This window comes from Solanum verrucosum, unplaced genomic scaffold (assembly GCF_900185275.1).
Source record: "Solanum verrucosum unplaced genomic scaffold, falcon-dt-bn FXZP01000291.1, whole genome shotgun sequence".
NCBI classification, from domain to species: Eukaryota; Viridiplantae; Streptophyta; class Magnoliopsida; order Solanales; family Solanaceae; genus Solanum; species Solanum verrucosum.
The window spans coordinates 301,428-320,228 of NW_026020080.1; the positions used below are offsets into that span (position 1 = coordinate 301,428).

The 18,801-nt window shown below is 34.4% G+C and overlaps 2 protein-coding genes across 2 annotated transcripts; both read left to right on the forward strand.

Moving 5' to 3' along the window:
* Window positions 1-254: 254 nt before the first annotated feature.
* On the forward strand, window positions 255-12,422 carry LOC125824246 (putative hydrolase C777.06c). The gene is made up of 10 exons (XM_049503592.1): window positions 255-583; window positions 1,383-1,518; window positions 4,702-4,829; window positions 5,452-5,599; window positions 5,688-5,793; window positions 6,003-6,061; window positions 11,026-11,061; window positions 11,149-11,258; window positions 11,358-11,419; window positions 12,192-12,422. Exons 1-9 carry the CDS (start codon window positions 411-413, stop codon window positions 11,413-11,415), a joined length of 954 nt encoding a protein of 317 aa, XP_049359549.1. The 5' UTR covers window positions 255-410; the 3' UTR covers window positions 11,416-11,419; window positions 12,192-12,422.
* A 2,556-nt stretch (window positions 12,423-14,978) lies between these two features.
* Window positions 14,979-18,352, forward strand: LOC125824240 (uncharacterized). Its single transcript, XM_049503586.1, has 3 exons — window positions 14,979-15,221; window positions 16,929-16,994; window positions 17,837-18,352. The coding sequence occupies exons 1-3, from the start codon at window positions 15,048-15,050 to the stop codon at window positions 18,350-18,352; spliced, it is 756 nt and encodes a 251-aa protein (XP_049359543.1). The 5' UTR covers window positions 14,979-15,047.
* The last annotated feature ends 449 nt before the right edge of the window (window positions 18,353-18,801 follow it).

An 18,801-nucleotide genomic window follows, 5' to 3' on the forward strand; every position in this document is an offset into this window, starting at 1 on the left:
AGTCAAATTCCCTAGTATTAGAGAAAGAGCAGATTTGTCAAATTGTATTTTATTTCTAATACTAAAAAATAGGTAAAAGAGATTGTTAAAAAAGTCAAAATAATTAAAAAAGATAAACTTAATATCGCAACCACAAAAAAGATCAGTATGATAGAGCAATATCTAAGAGGAGGTCTATGAAATTATTTCTATAAAATATCTAGGTAAAATTTTCATTAAAAATTATAGAAAATAAAATTGAATTGTGTGAGAAAATACCAACGGAAAAAATAAAAGAAGAAACAATGGATCAACCGACGAACCCACCCGCTATATTTCCTTCTATTGGTCCCTCAGGTCTCCATTTCGAATAAATACCGGCACGTTCTCCTCATTCGAATTACACGACGCACATCTCCTCTCCGATCGAAATGGCCGCCGTCGAGAACGGCAGCGCGCAGCCGCAATCAGCGTTGATCTTCCTCGGCACCGGTTGTTCCAGTGCCGTTCCCAATGCATTGTGCCTGATCCGCCCCTCTGATCCTCCATGTACCGTCTGTTCTCAGTCGCTTACCATGCCACCTGTAGAAAACCCTAATTACAGGTCATTTCTCCATTATCTGCCTTCTAATTTTACTGCATTGTGATTGTTTTTTGAATAGTTGCTAACTTTAATTTGCTTTCCAGGCGAGTGATATGTGTGTGTAATTTGTATGTTCTGATTTAGGTTAGTCGAATCTAGCAATGTGTTTGATTAGTAATTGTTACATTTTCAGTATTGAGAACTGTTTAATTGCAGCTTATCGAATTATGGAGTAGTGGCTTATGATAAACCAATGCGAATTGATTACTGGTGAGAGCAGGTACAGATTGATTGATTGATTATTGGGAACTGAGAAGAAGCTCAGGAAGCAAGTACATATTCATGCTTTTCATTGTACATTTAATTATTACAGTGGAAGTCTTTTGATGATTGTTTATGCATAACTCTGTGAGATCTCATATAAAAGTTCAAGTTGTTAGATAGATACATTTATTTACTTATAATTCTTGTGTTTATTTGTATTATTGTTGATTGGTTGTGGTGAGATTTGAATCTAGAACCTCGATTTGATGTGGTACCATATTGAATTATGTGACCGTCTCATTATACAAATCTTACTAGAACTGTTCCTTTTTTATCAGTACTGTTACTGTAAAGAAAAGAAGAATAGGATGAATTGGACAAAGATACAAGTCTAAGCTGTTAGAGAAAGGAAATGCATAATTCTTATACTAGGTCTGCAACATGTTAGACAAGTATCAGCTATATACAGCAACATTTATGCACTCTGAGAATTGTTTAATTGAGCTTAAAGTTATGAGGTAGTGACTGGTAGTAACAGTTGTCTAATGGCCTGCAGGTGTAATACATCTCTTCTTATTGATTATTGTCAGGACAATGGTGAGCACAAGTACATATTAATTGATGTTGGGAAGACGTTTAGGGAGCAAGTACTTCGGTGGTTCACTCGTTATAGAATTCCTCACGTTGATTCTGTGAGTTCATTTTATGTTTATTGACTTACTTTCTCCAGTTGCATTACTAGTAGATTGAGGTTGTGTAACACAGTTAATGAGAAAATTTGTCAAATGTGCATTAAAAGTTAATTTGAGGAATAACTTGAACAATCTGGTTTGTGTATAAAACTTAGATTTACATGCTACAAGGTAATTACAACAACATACCCAGTGAAATCCCACAAGTGGGGTCTGAGGAGGGTAGGATGTGTGAAACAAATGCAACCACGCAAATTAAAAGTTCATTCATGTGTTGGTACTCTTATTGCCAAGCTTAACTTACCTATACAATACGGTTATACCTATGGATCCTTTGAAAGTTATAACATTAAGATATTTCTAGGTATATGATTTTTGTTTGTTCTTTTTTCCTTGATTATACTTTCTCTTCCCTTCTGCTACACATGTTTCTATTACATGCCTTAGCATTGATTTGCTTCTTTTAGTCTGTCATAATTTACATGGTTATCTGTAACTAAGAAACAAGATTGCATGTAAATGATATGGATAAATGAATAAAGGATTATATGTTTTTTTAGGATCCTTTAGAAATGGTAAACCATTTTTTGCATGCGAAACATGTTTATCTTTGTATTACTTCTCACTCATCCTTCATTTGATATGTTAATATGCTTGTAATATTTTGCGACTTGGAGGCATCACATTTTCCTAGCTCTGCTTCTTTCCATCTGTCTTCAGATTTTCGTTTGATCTGCGTGTCATCTGTCTTCAATTATTGATAAAGATATAACATTGCCTTCAAACAAGGGAAATGTCGCTGAGATATTTCTTTATTTTGCCTTGAATATTCCCCAAATACTTTAAGATTGGAACAAGCACAAGAATGCCCTTGCACTAATAATTTCTATATGACCTCACTTGAAAGTCAATCTTTAAATATCCTCTAGTTTCTTTACTGTCCAGAATAACCTAATGGGTCAAAAGTTGACTTCATTACCCTTTTTTTACATTAATATCCAAAAGCCACATTACATTTGCACCATAAGTGCACTATATTTAGTTTCCCATCATGGCAAGTTCATATCCTAAGGCAAGGAGATGTTCTATGTGTTTTTTGGTACTTAACTGTAAAACAATTTCCCCATTATTTCCCTAGACTATTCTAGGCAGAGTTTCTTTTATTTTAATAATGCTTGTGTTAGGGTAAGGTCTGTCTACACTCTTCCTTTCCCCAACTCCACTTGTGGGATCACACTGGGTATCTTGTTGTTTGTTGTGTTAGCATTTAGCAGAATATGCAGCTTATAATGAGTTTCCCAAGTTCCAAATTGCTAAGTATATCACTTTTACCTTGCTTAAAGAAAAGGCATCGATCATCATAATTCATATGTAACTTGATGACAGTATAGATACTTCAGGTCTTAGCACAAAACCTGTGTTTTGGGAGAAATTCATAGTATGTTGCTCTTTCGCTTGGGAATTGTAACTCAACTAACTTTCTAATAGTAAAGGAGCTTCAACATTGCCAAGCTAGGGGTGCAAATAAGCTGAGATAGCAAGCTGATAGAAATTTTCGAACAAAACTCACTTTGTGATATGACAAGTATGGTGTTTCATCAGTCTGAAGCAAACAATTCATGAGGATTTGGGAAACCTTAGAGGTGGTATTTGGGGCCCTATTTATCTGGTTTAAGCATTCTAGGTATTTATTGAATTATGAGACCTCAAAAATGCTATGTTATCTGGAGCTGAAAAAACATTAGAAGATATAGCTATTTCAGCAGTTGTGGGAAGTGTACCGAATAAGTTGTTTGAGTTTCCTCTAAGCGTTTTGCATCTGGGCTTATTGATAGAGATATTAGAAACTAGGATGACGGTGACATATGCTAAAATGCACATCCACGGGGTTTAAATTGCAGTACATGAAAAAAAAGAGGTAGAAACATCTAGCAGAATTGATAGACATCAAAAGTTTCTGAATTTTGAAGATGATTCCTAAGTGAGGAAATGAACTGTGCTACCACTTAACAGAAGAAATCATCAAAACTATAAGTCAGACATACAACACTAATCTTATTCTCCAGAATTCTTCACCAAGATTAACAGTTTCAAAGGATTCATCATAAATTGGCTGGTAACTGGGAATATGGTTTTAGTGCCCATATGGATTAACTTATGTTTAGGTGCTTTTGACTTTTAAGTAGTTTCTTAGTTTTGTAGGTATTTGGAAAGGTTATAAAGTGCTTTTAAGCACCCACTTTTAGCCAAAAAAGTTTTAAAATAAGTTAAAAGTAGGGTACCATTTACTTATGACTTTTAGCTTTTGACTTATAAGTTACTTTTTATAAGCCCATCCAAAGAGGCCCTTAGTCAGTCTTTTAGTCTTGTCAGTGATTTTAATATAGTCGAAATTTAGAGAACTCCTTGTACTTTTGTATTTTAACCTTATCGCTCAAACTTTTGGGGAAGGAACAAATATTGGAGAAATTCAGTTTAACACATAAAGGTCTGCAGGACATTTATTAGTTCAATATTCTTCCTTCAGCTTATGTATAGAATAAAATTTATTTAAGAGGTTGCATACATAGGGCATCTTGGATTTGATTTAACAGTCTTTCATGGTCTGCACCAGCTCGACTCAACTTGCCAAAAACAGAAACCTCAATAACGAAGGTCGAATGTTTTCGAACCAGAATTCTAGGTACAGAAAATAAAAAGAGAACATAAATTTTCCCAGTTTGAGAGAACACAGAATTTCCTAGTTTTTGTTCTCAAGAAACAAATCTGATATCTGATGGACTTAGTTTCTATTCGATGTAAACAAACTTTATTAACATATTTCAATATGCAAAATAAAAGATTTTTTATTTTACTTTTGGATATTAGCTTACATAGCAGATGGAGATCTGGTTCAACCATCTGCTTTGTTATTGATCAGAAAGCACTAAAAATTCTAGTCATTACCATATTTCTCTAATTCTTTGGACTAAATTTAACTGAATGGTAGTGTTCTCCAATAGAAGAAGATGTAAAAAGTCTAGAGAACTGTGATAAGACAGAGGTATATGATTGAAGCAGCTCACTGATTTTATCTTCGATATTGTTTTGTGAGATAGAAAAATCTTTCAATGTTTTTCTGTTCTATATAGAGCTGTCTATTTGGAACACAGTTTACTTAGCCGGAGGTTGTGATGTCATCAGATTATTTTGACTCATGAGCATGCTGATGCAACTCTCGGCTTGGATGATATCCGTGCAGTGCAACCATTTAGCCCAACAAATGACATTGATCCGACACCAGTGTACCTGACTCAATATTCAATGGATAGGTACATTTATGAAAATTTTGCTGCTTGTATATGTCTACCAGTGATAACCAAAAAACAATAACAAGAGAAAGAAAGAAAGACTATGAAGGAGAAGATGGCTTGAAAGTCCGTGTGTCAATTCCTCCTTAATTTGGAAGATAACATTTAACATTTAGTTGAAGATCCTGTCATGATTTGGACTTTGTGCTTTTATTATTACTTCCATGACTGTACATTGTTTATACTAATTTAGTGGTTTTACTGTTGAAGTATGTGATACAGGTTTTCTTTGTACTATAAAGATTTTTTCTTCTTCAAAGCTACGGATAAAACTTCCCCCTTGCATGAAATAATGTAAAAGGTGTAATTTGTTGGGATCTCACTATTCCTTTCTGTTGTTACTTCTGCCATAATTTCCTTTTGTCCTAGATTCATTAATAAAAAGTACCTCTGTAGATTTCACTAATAAACAATTATTGCATTTACAGCAAAGTAATGACATTGAAAATATGTGCATGTGTACTAAACATGGCAAGCTCTTCTGTATCATCTTTGGAATTTATATATAATCATGTTTCATTTATGCACCATTTGCTTCTTGTGCAATTTTCGTGATTCTCCTAGAGTTCTTTATCTGAAACAGCATTGTTCAGAAATTCCCTTACTTAGTCCAGAAGAAACTTAAGGAAGGCCAGGAAATTAGACGTGTGTCACAACTTGATTGGCAGATTATTGAAAATGATTGTGAAAAGCCTTTTGTTGCATCAGGACTAGAATTTGTTCCGTTGCCAGTGAGTTTCACCATACCTCCTTTTATTCTAATGCACTCAATATTTCCTTGTGTCTTGTCTTTTTTAAACATGTAGACTTTGGATGTAGGTAATGCATGGCGAAGATTATGTGTGCTTGGGGTTTCTTTTTGGTAAAAAATTCAGAGTTGCATATATATCTGATGTTTCCCGCTTTCTTCCAACTACTGTATCCTGTGAGTATTATCTCTATCCCTCTGGTATGTGGGGTTTGCTCTTTGATCATTGTTGATCTTACCTTTTCACCCAAGGGACTGAATATTCCATCCAGTCACTGGACTTGAGGATAGTTGAAGCCTCCTGGCCTAGTTCTCATTAGATGGAAATGTGTATATTCTTGATAAATGAAGGTCGAGTCTTGTTAAGGAAGAATTTTTTTTTGCAGACATTTCAAAAGATAGTGGTCAACAACTAGATCTGCTTATTTTGGACACTCTCTATAAGGTCAGAGGCATTGTAAAATTTCAAGTATTTGATTACATCTAGCCGTTGAAGCCCATAAAAGCCTGTTATTCATTCTAAATTCTAATGCATGTCTATGTCATTAAATTTTAAAGCAATAGTTAATCTATGTGGTAAATGACCACATGAACATGCTTTGGTTGGTACTAGGATGCATAGCAGAAGATTCTGTCTGTGCATTCTCATTGTTGGTTATTCTTCAAGATCTCACTTCAATAGCATAGTTACTAAATGTCCTCTTTATACCAACCCAATGATTGTCACCATGAGTAGAGCAACCATTTGCATATATGTTGTACTATAGATATATTTTTGTTTTTGTTTTTGTTTTGGATAACAGTGGTATTTAGATTTATATGTGCACGCCTTGGCTAATCTACTTAGCACCCACTTACCCCCACAAGTACAAATAGTGGATAAGTCTGTCCATCAAAGTTAAAACAGATGGAAAGAGAATAACCTGGCCTTTGCGTCTTCTGGGATTTGAACTTCGGTATCCCATGGTCCGTTCCTACTTCATTGATCACTAAGACACATCCTTGGGTGTTAGATATAGTTTAGTTTTTTCTCAAATGATCCTCAAAACATGAAATACGAACTTGGAGACTGCACCCAAATAACTAACTTACTATTTAGAAAAATGAAATGAGTCTTAAGGGGGATGGTTTGAGTGGTTGAGGAGTAAGGAGTAATAACTTGGAGACCCAGTTCTGATTCCTAGCTACAACAATCAATGTGAGCCCATTGCTCCTTTGGTGAGTATAGGTATACATGACACCTGTGTTTGGCTTGTAAACCGTAATAATTTAGCCGATGAATTAGTTAAGTATATGCAATGAGCCCAAGTGTAGTAATTTACCCAATGAGCACAAGTGTTGGAAGGCATACACAACTTGAGGCCTACAATGTTGAGAAAAAGTTGCCACAGAAGACCAGTGACAGAGCAATGAAGAAACAGATGGCTAATGGATTCTGTTTCTAAACCACAAAAGGAAAGCTAGAGCATAATTAGAATCCCCTTCTCTTTAAATTCTCTTCAGTCAGGGCTCAGGCAAACCTCTCTTATCACTAACCAGGAGAAACACACAACTTTTGTGGGAACCTTGACTTTCCGAATATATCTCCAGGGCCACTGTGCTATTTGCTGATGCAAATTACAGTGTATGGTAAGCAGAATTCACTGAAAAAACACCATCTTTGCCAGGTTTCCAGTAAAGCTTATCACAAGACTCTTACCCTTTGAAATCTTCTAGAGTCTTAAAAAATTCCAGAACTCCTACTTCCCAGTCATTTCGGGCCTTTCTAAAGTAATATTCCACCCTTGAATATCCCAGATCGTGTCTAATCTTGCTTCAGGGAGGGAAGCAATGTTGTAAAGGTCAGCGAATAAATCTTTTAGAGTACCATGGCCTAACCAATTATTAGCCGTTCAACCATTTCCCACCTTGATGCTGGAGTTGGCTGCAATAATTTCCCTGTGTGATCTGATAGACTTCCATACTCCAATCCTATAGGAACAACTGACACTCTTTCAGCACCATTTCCCATCTTGCTCATATTTGGCTCTGATTACCCTATGGCCTATTCCATAGAGCATTTTCCTCCTGATTATATCTCCATAGCCATTTTAACAATGTTGTGAGCCTGCAAATTTTTAATGCCCAATCACACTCTCTCCTTGCTAGTAATTAAGGATTTTTACTATGTGGATTGCTTCTGTTTGTTTTCTTGCCAATTGAAGTTTCTTCTTAGTGCATCGATTTTGTCCTTAACTTTCTAGGTCCCACTTCTTGGGAGTGAAAGCCACTTGATTGTAAGGAGAGGAGCGGCTGTGAAACGGCAATTCCCCACTTTCCATTGAAGTAGGGAGGGCCTCCTACCCCACCATTCCGGCCTATCTTTACCGATGCTGAAGATAGCTTGCTTACCTAGCTGCCCACTTGAGTATCTAGTCGCCAGGAAAGAAGCGAGGAGGAAGCGAAGCTGTCTATGAAGCTTTGATCTCCCCTTGTAGTCATAATACTCCAGCTTGCGCAGTACTTTCAGTACCCAAAGGTAAACCCAAATAGACAGTAGGTAGATAGCCTACCCCACACATCCCAAAATGGCTGCCAAGGTTTGAATACCCTCTGCTTCTTTAACGGAATAAATCATACTCTTCCTCCAGTTGACATGAAACCCTGAGACTGCCTAAAACTGACTAGAATTAGTTTTAGATACCATAATTGTTCTGCCTTAACTTTACAAATACCAATGAATCAATCAACATAAAGAAGATATGTGATCTCCACATTTTCCCCTTCCCTGTTAGAACCAGTGAAGTCTTTTAACCAGTCATTCGGCTTGCACACTTTAGCATTTGATTCAGACCTTCCATGACAAAGAGGGACAAGAAAGGTGATAACTCAAACTTCTCTGAGAAGAGAAAAAGCCTTCAAAAGGGAGTGTAATGTAAGTGAGGGTGCCCCCCCCGTTTTTTTTTTTTTTTTTGTTAGCAAGAAGTGGTTGGACCCATTTACCTAAGTACAGAACCCAGCTGTCTTGATACAAAAAGCTATCCAGTTGATACACTTCCTGCCAAAACCCATATCCTTGAGAACCTTGACAAAGTAACTCCAGTTAACATGATCATAGGCCTTCTCAAGATCAAGCTTACAAAGAATACTAGATTCTTGCCCTTATAATCTAGAGTCCAGATATCATTGGCAATGCATCCATGATCTGTCTGCCTTCTAAAAAAGCCACCTGGTTCCCATTGAACAGCTCATCAGCCACTTTCTTCAACATCTCTGTCAATTTTTTTGAAATAATCTTGTACACACTTCCTATTAAACTAATAGGTCTGAAGTCCTTAAGTTCCTTAGTGCTACTTCTTTTGGGGGATGAGAGCAATATAGGAAGCATTAAAGCACTTCTCAAAGTACTCATTGCATTGAAAGTTCCTGATGGTATTCATTAACATCTTCGTTCACAATCTCCCAGTACTTATGAAAGAAGCTCACATAGAAACCGTCCGGGACCAGGTGCCTTATCTGCTGGACAAAGTCTCAGACTCTCCACCACCTCCTGTTCTTCATTCTTTCTCTTTTGCTGAAATTCTAGTGCCACCTTGATACGAGAATTGAGGTCTCCAACTTTCTTTCTTTTTTTTAGTAGAGATTATGATAAGACACAATCTCCTTCCTAATCCCTACTGGATAAGTGATTAGGTTCCCCTGTACCTCTAGCTTATCTATATGATTGAATCGTCTGTGAGAATTTGTCATTTTCTAAAAGACTTGGTGTTTTCATCTCCTTGCTTCAACCATAAAGTTTTGGACCTCTACCTCCATGAGATCTCTTCTTTCTTTTTTTCTTGCTATATCCTGGAATTCCATATGTAATGATGCCCTTTCCAGAAACTCATTTTCATTTAGTGGCCTTTGTTCCTGCAAAACATCAAAACTGTTAATTTGATTTAAAAGCCTGATCTTCTTCTTCTGCAGGTTCCCTTCATAAGCAATGTTCCATTCCTTCAACTTGGGTATTAACAGTTAAGTTTTCTAGCCAAGATAAAATCAGGCCTTCCTGATATTTCAAAAGATTTCCACCACCCCTCTACTCTCTCCTTAAATCCTTCCACCTCCATCCACCAATTTTCAAACTTGAAATAGGACTTTGTAAAATCCCATTCCCCACACTTTAAAAGGACAGGCACACAATTCTTGGAAACAGGCTGTTTTTATTTTATTGAATTCCTCATCCCATTCAGATGAGAAGAGAAATCTATCTAATCTTGAAAAGCACTCGTGAAGATTTTCTTTGTCCCAACTCCCAAGTATGTTTCCCTCCAAGTAAAGGAGGATGGACAAACTCCAAATATTCTATGGTTTCTGAGAATTATCTCATTGCCCTGGAAACCCCTCTGCTATTCTTCTTTTCTGTAGCATATCTAGTGATGTTGAAGTTCCCACAAATCATCCAAGTCCCTTCACATACCCCTCTGATACCATCCATTTCCCACCATAATTCTTCTCTCTTCGACTATTAGGAGTATAATTCTTCTTTCTCTTGGTCTATGAATCCTCTGCATTTCTGCAGTCATTTAACTTCAATATTGTTAATTAGTGTTCAAAAGACACAGCACTTTCGTCATACAATCATACATTATCAATAAATTTAGAAGCCTGGATTATACCATCATCTATTATCCATTAAATCGTAAGTTTGGACTCTCGTGGTGGAAAATAGGGTAAAATGGATTAACCCATTGAGCTCCATCCTAATTATAAATACCCCATCTAGTCAGAATATAACAGATCTCCTACTAGCGATTTGTGACCTACCAGCCAAGCACTAATCATACTATGAATAAATGTTATGCACCAAGCTTCAATTGGTTAACAAAATGTGTTTGGGAAATTTGAAATTAGAAACTAGAAAGGAGGAATTGTAGCAATTCCATATGAGGTGCTATTCATGGTTAGAACTAATTAAGGGAATTTGCAAGTGCTGCATGGGCGGAGTTTACTTAACAGTAGTAGAAAAGGAAATTTCAGCCCGATTTAAGAAAGGGATAATACATAAGTATCCCTTTCAACTTGTTTTGAAGATTCAACTACACCTTTAAACTTTGCAGGAGACCTATTGCTTCCTGTCATTGTTTGAACTGCAATTCCTGCCATCCTGAGAGGTTTATAACCATAATAAGATGAGAACATGGTGGTTTTGCGCTGAGGCACCCGACTATAAATGGTTGCTGGACCCTTATGAACCTTAACTCTCAGCACATTCAACAATTTTAAATTTTTTTTTCTCCTCTTTTTTTTTTTTTTTTTTTTTGTATATTTTCCATCTAGGATTGATATATACAAGACATACCATTGTAAATGATTGGGTGTTCTTTTTATTTAGTCTAGTTAGGTCTTATTCTCTCTTGTACTTGATTTTGTCTTCAATATGTGCAGAACGGTTCCCACAATGTTCACCTTTGCCTTACTCAGGTGTGCTTACTTTATAGGAACTCTCTATTTGACCTTGTATTGTTCATGCCCTATTTTAACATCTGAAAATATATATTTTTTTTCCAGACTCTCGAGGTGTTGAAGATACTATGCCCAAAGAGGGCTCTACTAATTGGAATGACTCATGAATTTGACCATCACAAAGATAATGAATTCCTTGTGGAATGGTCTAGAAGGTATACTTTCTAAGTGGTCCTTTAGAGGACGGGGGGGGGGGATGCAAATTTTATGATTTAGCAGCTTATCTAGAACTTCACATGATTATTTGCTTGCAGAGAAGGTATACCAGTTCAACTTGCACATGATGGATTGAGGATCGCTGTTAACCTATAAAGAGGTATGATAATATCTCGGACATGTCTTCCATGATATAACTTCCTTAAATTATCTACTTTCATTAGAGAATATTAGGAGTCATAGTATATGACTGTAAACCAAGAAGCATGTAACTTCTCAATGATTGTGGTATACAAATTAGCTCTTCAATGTTATATTGGATTTTAGTAACAATCTAAGCGACTGCAATGTTCTTATTCTATGCACTTCGAAACCTAATGATTTTGACATCATTTGAAAATGCAAATTATCAGTAGTATATCTGTCAGTATGACCAAAAGTATTCAACCATGACTTCAGTTATCGTTGATTAAACAGCTAGTCATGTGATAGAAAAGGACAAGCTTAGTGATAGTCTTTCACGGAATGTCAAACTATAGGCCTTGATATAGAAGCTTCTTCTGCCTTGTTATTACACTATTCTAGATGACATCTGATTGGTCAAAGATTGCTCTGTTTGGCATGACAAAAAATGTTTTCTCAAGTTTAGTGATCTAAACTTGTACCAATGTTGTTTTAGGATGAGAATTAGTTTTCTCTAGCTGTTCTATTCTTACAACACTCAACTTGCTACCTCCAACTATTTAGTATTGTCAGTTTTTGCTACTTGGAACTAGTATCAATTGTTAGTTAACATATGTTACCTGCATTTTCACGACTCCCACAGTTACTACCTTTTATGTAAAATTATTGGTGAAATAGTTTTCTTTTGTAAAAAATATATACATACAAAACATTCCATGTTATAGCGACTAACTCATAATCTCAACCAGATGATACTGCGGAATGGACAAAAGAGAATATGCCTAAAGACTGAGTAAAGGCTCTGAGAGCATCCTTTTGATCTGTTAGTGCAAGTAGATTATATACATGGAAATAGTTGGGACATGATGTAGCATTGATGTCGATGTTCACCAGATTATACTTGTGTATTTTAATAATTTTCTCAAGAATACTAGGTGTATGGAGTTGAATATTAATCATTTGTTAAGCTTATACGAAAATGAAGCTTTTGATGGCAATTTCATTTTCATTTCCTGAATCTGAGAATTAGTACTCCGCTCAGGAAATAATGATAGCTAGAGCCTAGAGAGAGGTGTCAAAACTGGACCTCGCGACTTTTGAAGTCATTAGTATGCAATGGCGTAGTTAAACTGGATTGGACCAATCCGGTTTTGCAGCTGTAATAATTGTAGGAGCATAAAGGACTAGCAGATATGCACATAGATCTAACTTCAATTGCTAAATATATCATTTTAATATTCCTGAATTAAGAATTCTTTCTCGAGTTTTATCAAAGTTGGATCTAGCTTTGCAACATGTTCCTAGTGGGAGAGGAGGGTGCTTAAGTTCAAGGGATGTTGGCATTGATTTAGCTGATTAATCTTGTACATAAGTGGCACAATTACTTGCTCTAAATTATGATTTTAGGGAACAAATGAATGATTTGTTTTTCATCATTATGTAATGATATAATAAAATAAAAATATATATTTTAAACTTATGTCACAATACAATAGGATAGTGTATGTATATATAGGGAATATAATGTCGCAAGAAATTGATCAGGATTGTTGAATTCAATTAGAGGGTAGGAGTTGTAGATTCTGAATTCATTTCTACTCACAAACAAATACTTTATTTTAGGAATAATAAAGTAAAGATTAGAGAGGTCCAATGGATGAGGTGGCCACATTTGTCATACTCATACATGGTGAAGTCAAGTGATTGATAGTAACTTTGACAAACTTGTTGCTTTTAATATCACATGTATTTAGGTCCTATGTTACAAACTGCTTTACGTTCACTATTCTTCAATGGACTCCAATATTTTATGTGCCATATTTAAGGTTCAAATCATTTTAATATATTTGACATAAAATCACAATATTATTTTTTAAAATTTTTATGTCAAAGTTAAATTATAATCATTCTTATGGAGTAATATGTACGAAACACACGCAATAGTGGTGACGGTACTAATTTTAAGTGATATTTCATAAGATTTTCTATGTGACGAGTGATGATGATGCAAGAGCTATCTTAAGTGGCGGCATGTATATTATATCATAGTACTGTTTATTTTAGTGATAAATTGTATTTGATTAATTTAGTTCACCTCCCCATCACATTTTCGGTCTTATAGACCTTATCCAAAAACATGAGTCTAATAGACCTAAACTTAAAATTATTAATTTGGCTAGAGTTTGAATTTTAACTTATATTTTTTCCCTCATCAAAAACATAAAAATTCAAACATGAGTTGAGCAGCTGTGTCCGTTTGAAAAAAACCAGTTGGTTTTGGGGTTTGTAAACTAGGCATTGATAATAATATGCAAAATTTAAAATTATGTGCCAAGTTTTGAAATTTTAGAAAATTTGAAGTTGAAAATATACAGGTGAAATTTTATAGGCAAGAAAAATTCTCTTGTTATCTTTTATTGTGGTTATTAAAGCAAATACTCAACATGATTTCTAAGCACCTTGAAAAACCAAGAACATAAATAATGAAACAATATTTAATTCTATACGCACTACAAAAGCATATAAATTAATTTCCAACAATAATGGATATGCTCAAGTTGATCATTCAATTATTAATCTTTTCTTTTTTGGGGTGAAATATGAAAGATTTCTAAATTCATATTAGTCTATCACGTCCACATTAAAATGAACAGAAATTACAAGTTGGCAGTCCAAGTTGGGCTGCGGGAATGTTCCAACAAAAGTTGCTAACAATTTTGACTATTTTTAATATGTTTAACCAAATTATTTGGAGTTAGATTTTTATCCTCGTACACACGTATTTATTTTTAATCTATTAGAGCATATTATTGATCGACTCATTTTTAATATAATAATCTCAATTACTTTGAACATTTACGTGAAATTATTTTTTAGGCAACTTGATAGTTTAAAATTTCTCACGGTGTCAATCTATAGAAGAACTCGTTATTTATGTACTAACAATGAATTATTTTTTGTTACATTATCATTTATCATGGTTACTTAATTGAATATTATCATGTTATTTCTTTAATTTTTAAGATTATCATATTAATTTTTCAATTATATATGGTATTAGCAGTTAGTACAACATGGTAATGAAATATTTTTAAAATCACGAGGATGCACAAAGACATAATTTACCTTTTGGGTCTATTTTACCCTTGCTATTAAATACTATTTATCATCTAACATATTTTTCAAAGCATTAAATTTAATAAAGTCAAATAATAATATAATAATATTACATAATAAGCCCAATATTAAAAGTGATAAAATTGAGAACAAATTATTCAAACTAGCCACTCATATGATTCTAGTCAAAGTGCATGCAAGACCAAATGGGATCCTTCCAATTAACATGTTTGTCTGGTAGTACTAAAATTCTTTAAATACACCATTGGCCAACCAAAGAAATATTATTAATATATGACTCATTGCATGCCTTGTTTGAAACACAAACTAATCAATCAGTCCAACTAAATCCAAATTTGAAATATCCTTTTCTATTTCTTGTACAAATACAAATGAATACATGATTAGAAGAGAAGCTAAGACAAAATAAGAGAGGAGGATCATATATTAAAATTAAGTTAAATCGAGAAGCTAGAAGAATATAAATTATGGCTTGTTTTTTTCCATATAATAGCAGAAACTTGGATACAAGTTTCTTCATATTCAGGCCAACAATAGTGATTGTGGATGATCTTGTGGAAGCTCTCAAGCATTTCTCTTTTTCTACTCAAAATCTTGGATGTGTGCAAAGTGCTATTTTTAGAAGCATTCATGGGAATATGGTATGATCATCCTATTCACTATTGAGTTGAATTCTCTTTTACTTAAATTCTTTTATCAAGTTTCTGGAAATAAATTGCTAGGTGGTAGCTGTCTTGTACAGTTTGGAGTAATCGGTGTACGTGCATACTCCGATCATACTAGGAAAATATTTGACTCTATTGAATATACAGGAAATACTAGGTAGCATTCTATCGATGTCAAGTCATGGACTTGTTTCTTCAACTATTTTTCTATATGTTGGTGCTCTATATGACTGACATAAGTGATAAGACTCGATTAGTTTAATATTATAGAGATTCAGTAAGCATAGTGTCAAATCTCTCTACTATTTCCTTCTCTTCTACTTTGGCCAATATGAGTTCACCTAGTACTAGCAACTTTATTTCATAATTTCTCATTTTAATTGGAGCTTTCCAAAGAAATAGCTTAGTAGTCGTATTACCTGTGCTTGAGATGAGTTTGGACGTGGCCTATTGCTAGTAGCAAATTCAGCATTTGAAGGTCGTGGGGTGCTCACCTTTCTTTAACATAAAATTGCTAGTGATCACAGAGTACATAAATATATAACAACTCGAGCACGTTAATAAAAAATTACATGATAAAACAACGGTTAATTTATCATCACCAAAAATAACTTATAATCACAAGTTACAATAAAGAAAAAGAGACCAAAAAGTTTTTACAAATAGAAAAAGTAAATTAAAAAAAAAAAACTAAATGACTGCGAAAAATCAAAAAATAAAAAGGAGAGGATAAGTATGAAAAAAGAAATATTAATTGGTAAGAAAAGATGCGATTTGGATTTAAAAATATCACTAGTGAGATTCAAACTCATGACTAGTAGGCACCTACACACCGTCAGAACCAAAGCAACAACTAGTTTTTTTGTTCAATGGGTGCTTCTCTAGTTTTTATATCCATTTTTCATAATTTCTCTATAGAATATATACAAAAAATTTGTCGGAAACTCAAGCACCTCTAATGCTCCATGTATATCCCCACCTATTGCATTTTGGCTGTTATATCGCGCGTGTGGTTAAAATAAATAAATCAAAATTTTAAAAAATATACTTATTTTCAACCTAGTTTTCAATAATGCTTCGAGATGTTTACATCATTTTTAATTGAAGATTTTTTTGAGATAAATTGAAAGAGCAATCACCAAGTCACAAACTTTATAAGGTACTCATTCAAAAAAAAACAAAAGGGGGACAAAAATATACCATGCCTTTAGAAAAAAAATTGCAAGAATATAATGCCTAAAATTCGAAACTATTACACCCTAAAGCAATTTGTGACCCACATTTGCCACACTAGAAGTTTACGTATGTCAAAGGGGATTCAACAATCCTGTATATATATATATATATATATATATATATATATATATATATAATGTTTTTATCGTATTTACAATGTATAATTATTTGACGAAGAAGATTGAATTGCACCCTTGTGAACAAAGATAGGTATGTATATGCAGAGGCGAAACCAAGGTTAGGAGTTTGGGGGTTCTAAATCAATTCATTTGGAGGTTCACAAGTTAATATACATAATTTATTTAATTTTCTAATACAAATATAAGGTCTACGAAAAAAGCTAGTGGATTCGTCCGAACCCATGAACCTCACCTAGTTCCGCCTCTGCATATATGTAATAATTCTTTTGTAGCTTGATTGTTAATAGTGTATTTTTGGGGAGTGCAGATGGTATGGTATGGAGCATGGATAAAGAGATCTACTGAGAATAAGGACTCACTGGCTGCAACTCTTGTAAGTCTAATTTAATATTCTCTTTTGTTTTACCTTAGTCATCAACTCATAATCTTAATTTTTCATTAATTTATTATCTGCTTGAATTGGAAAGAAAATTATTGGAGAGAATTAATTGATTCATGTTCTAGCTCTAGGACTCTAATTTCTTGGTTATCACCTTAGGCTTGCTACGAAGAGTTACTCGTTGATTCTAGTCAATATGTTGAAGGGACCCTCAAAGATTGGGGTAGGATGGACAAAATTAAATCTCTTCACTCTTAATAAGAGGTCTTGAGGTTCGAGCCTTGAGAATCAATAAAATCTTCATAGGGAGCCATTTTCTCTTTTATGCCAATATGAAAAAGTTCCTCTTTTGCCATTTGCCAATCAAACAAAGAAATGAGGGATATCTTTAACTAACTTCCTTTCATTTATTAGTTTCAAACAAGCCAGGATTAGCAGTTTGGGGGTTCTAAAGAAGAGAAAAGGAGCTTGGGTTCTAAAGAAGAGAAAAAAATATTGCAAAGTATGCTTTCTTTTGAAGGAAGAGAAACTTTTGCCAAGAAATTTTGTTGAAAGTGGGGTTTGAACCCCCAACTCTAGCGTGGGAAAACATTTTTATTGCCCCTTCCGTACCACTAAGCCGTTAGTTAGTTTTGTTAGGGGGTTACAAGTTTATATATATATATATATATATAATTTTCTAATACAAATACAGGATCTACGAAAAAGCTATTGGATTCGTCCGAACTCATGAACCCCACTTATCTCCACCTCAGTATATATTACACTTTTAAGGTTTGATTGCATATATATATGGTGATTACATTGCTAATGTTACTCCACTTTGCTTTGATTAGCTTTCAATGTTAACAAGTGTATCAAGCATGGCAATCCTACTAGAACATGGCTTCTTTGATGCATATGCTGGAGAATCAAAGGATCATTCCCCCGCTGCGAAATTCTACACAGGGGACATTGTTTCCATGAACTCTGCCTCTTTCTCCCATCACGACATCATGCCAATCGAAGACTTTACATACGCGTGCTTAGCCATTTTTAAGGACCGGTTCCACAACATGAATGGCGCCGTTTCTGGGGTTTGCTTCAAGTCCCAACAACTATCCAAAGTAGCCGCGGTTTTCGTCTGGAAATCCTTACAATGTTGCTACAGTTACATCTTGAATCAAGATTCCAGGAGTGTTCTTCCTTATTTTGATGGCTTTTCACTAAATTTAAAATATGATGTGTTTAAAGTTGTTTATGTTAGTGGAGATAGTGCCTTAAATTTTCGTATTTTTCCTCCACACAAGATGTTGGAGGGCAAACAGGGGTTGCACAATGTTGCTCAAGAACTTAATAGAATTTGTGAATAAAAAATGAAAATAAAGATTAGTAGGTAAGTACTACTAGTATTGGGCATAGAGACATCATGTGGATCATGCCTTCAATTTTGGTATGTAATCCATAGCTATATTATGAGGAGAATGAATTTTTTCTTTTTCTTATTGGAAGAAATGATTCAATTAGTTGCTATTTTTCTTAGTTCAGAATCATTTTGTGCTCTACTAGTTTAAATATTCATAGCTCCTCATATTTGATCAGAGGCGGAGCTAGGTGGGAGTTCGTGGGTTCGGACGAACTCAGTAGTTATTTATAGTAAAAAATTAATTTTATATATATATATATATACATTAATTTGTGAATCCCTAACAAAATTGATTGACGATTCTAAATGAAATTTAGAACCCCCAAACTCTTTATTCTGACTCCGCCTCTGTATTTGATAATTTATTTTCTCTCTCACCATTTCAAATTCATGTGT

Coding starts and splice junctions, on each gene's coding strand:
- LOC125824246 (XM_049503592.1), top strand. CDS start 411: ATGGCCGCCGTCGAGAACGGCAGCGCGCAGCCGCAATCAGCGTTGATC. Junction 4,830..5,451: donor ACTCAATATTCAATGGATAG/GTACATTTATGA, acceptor TATCTGAAACAG/CATTGTTCAGAAATTCCCTT. Junction 11,062..11,148: donor TTCACCTTTGCCTTACTCAG/GTGTGCTTACTT, acceptor TTTTTTTTCCAG/ACTCTCGAGGTGTTGAAGAT.
- LOC125824240 (XM_049503586.1), top strand. CDS start 15,048: ATGGCTTGTTTTTTTCCATATAATAGCAGAAACTTGGATACAAGTTTC. Junction 15,222..16,928: donor GAAGCATTCATGGGAATATG/GTATGATCATCC, acceptor TGGGGAGTGCAG/ATGGTATGGTATGGAGCATG. Junction 16,995..17,836: donor ACTCACTGGCTGCAACTCTT/GTAAGTCTAATT, acceptor TGCTTTGATTAG/CTTTCAATGTTAACAAGTGT.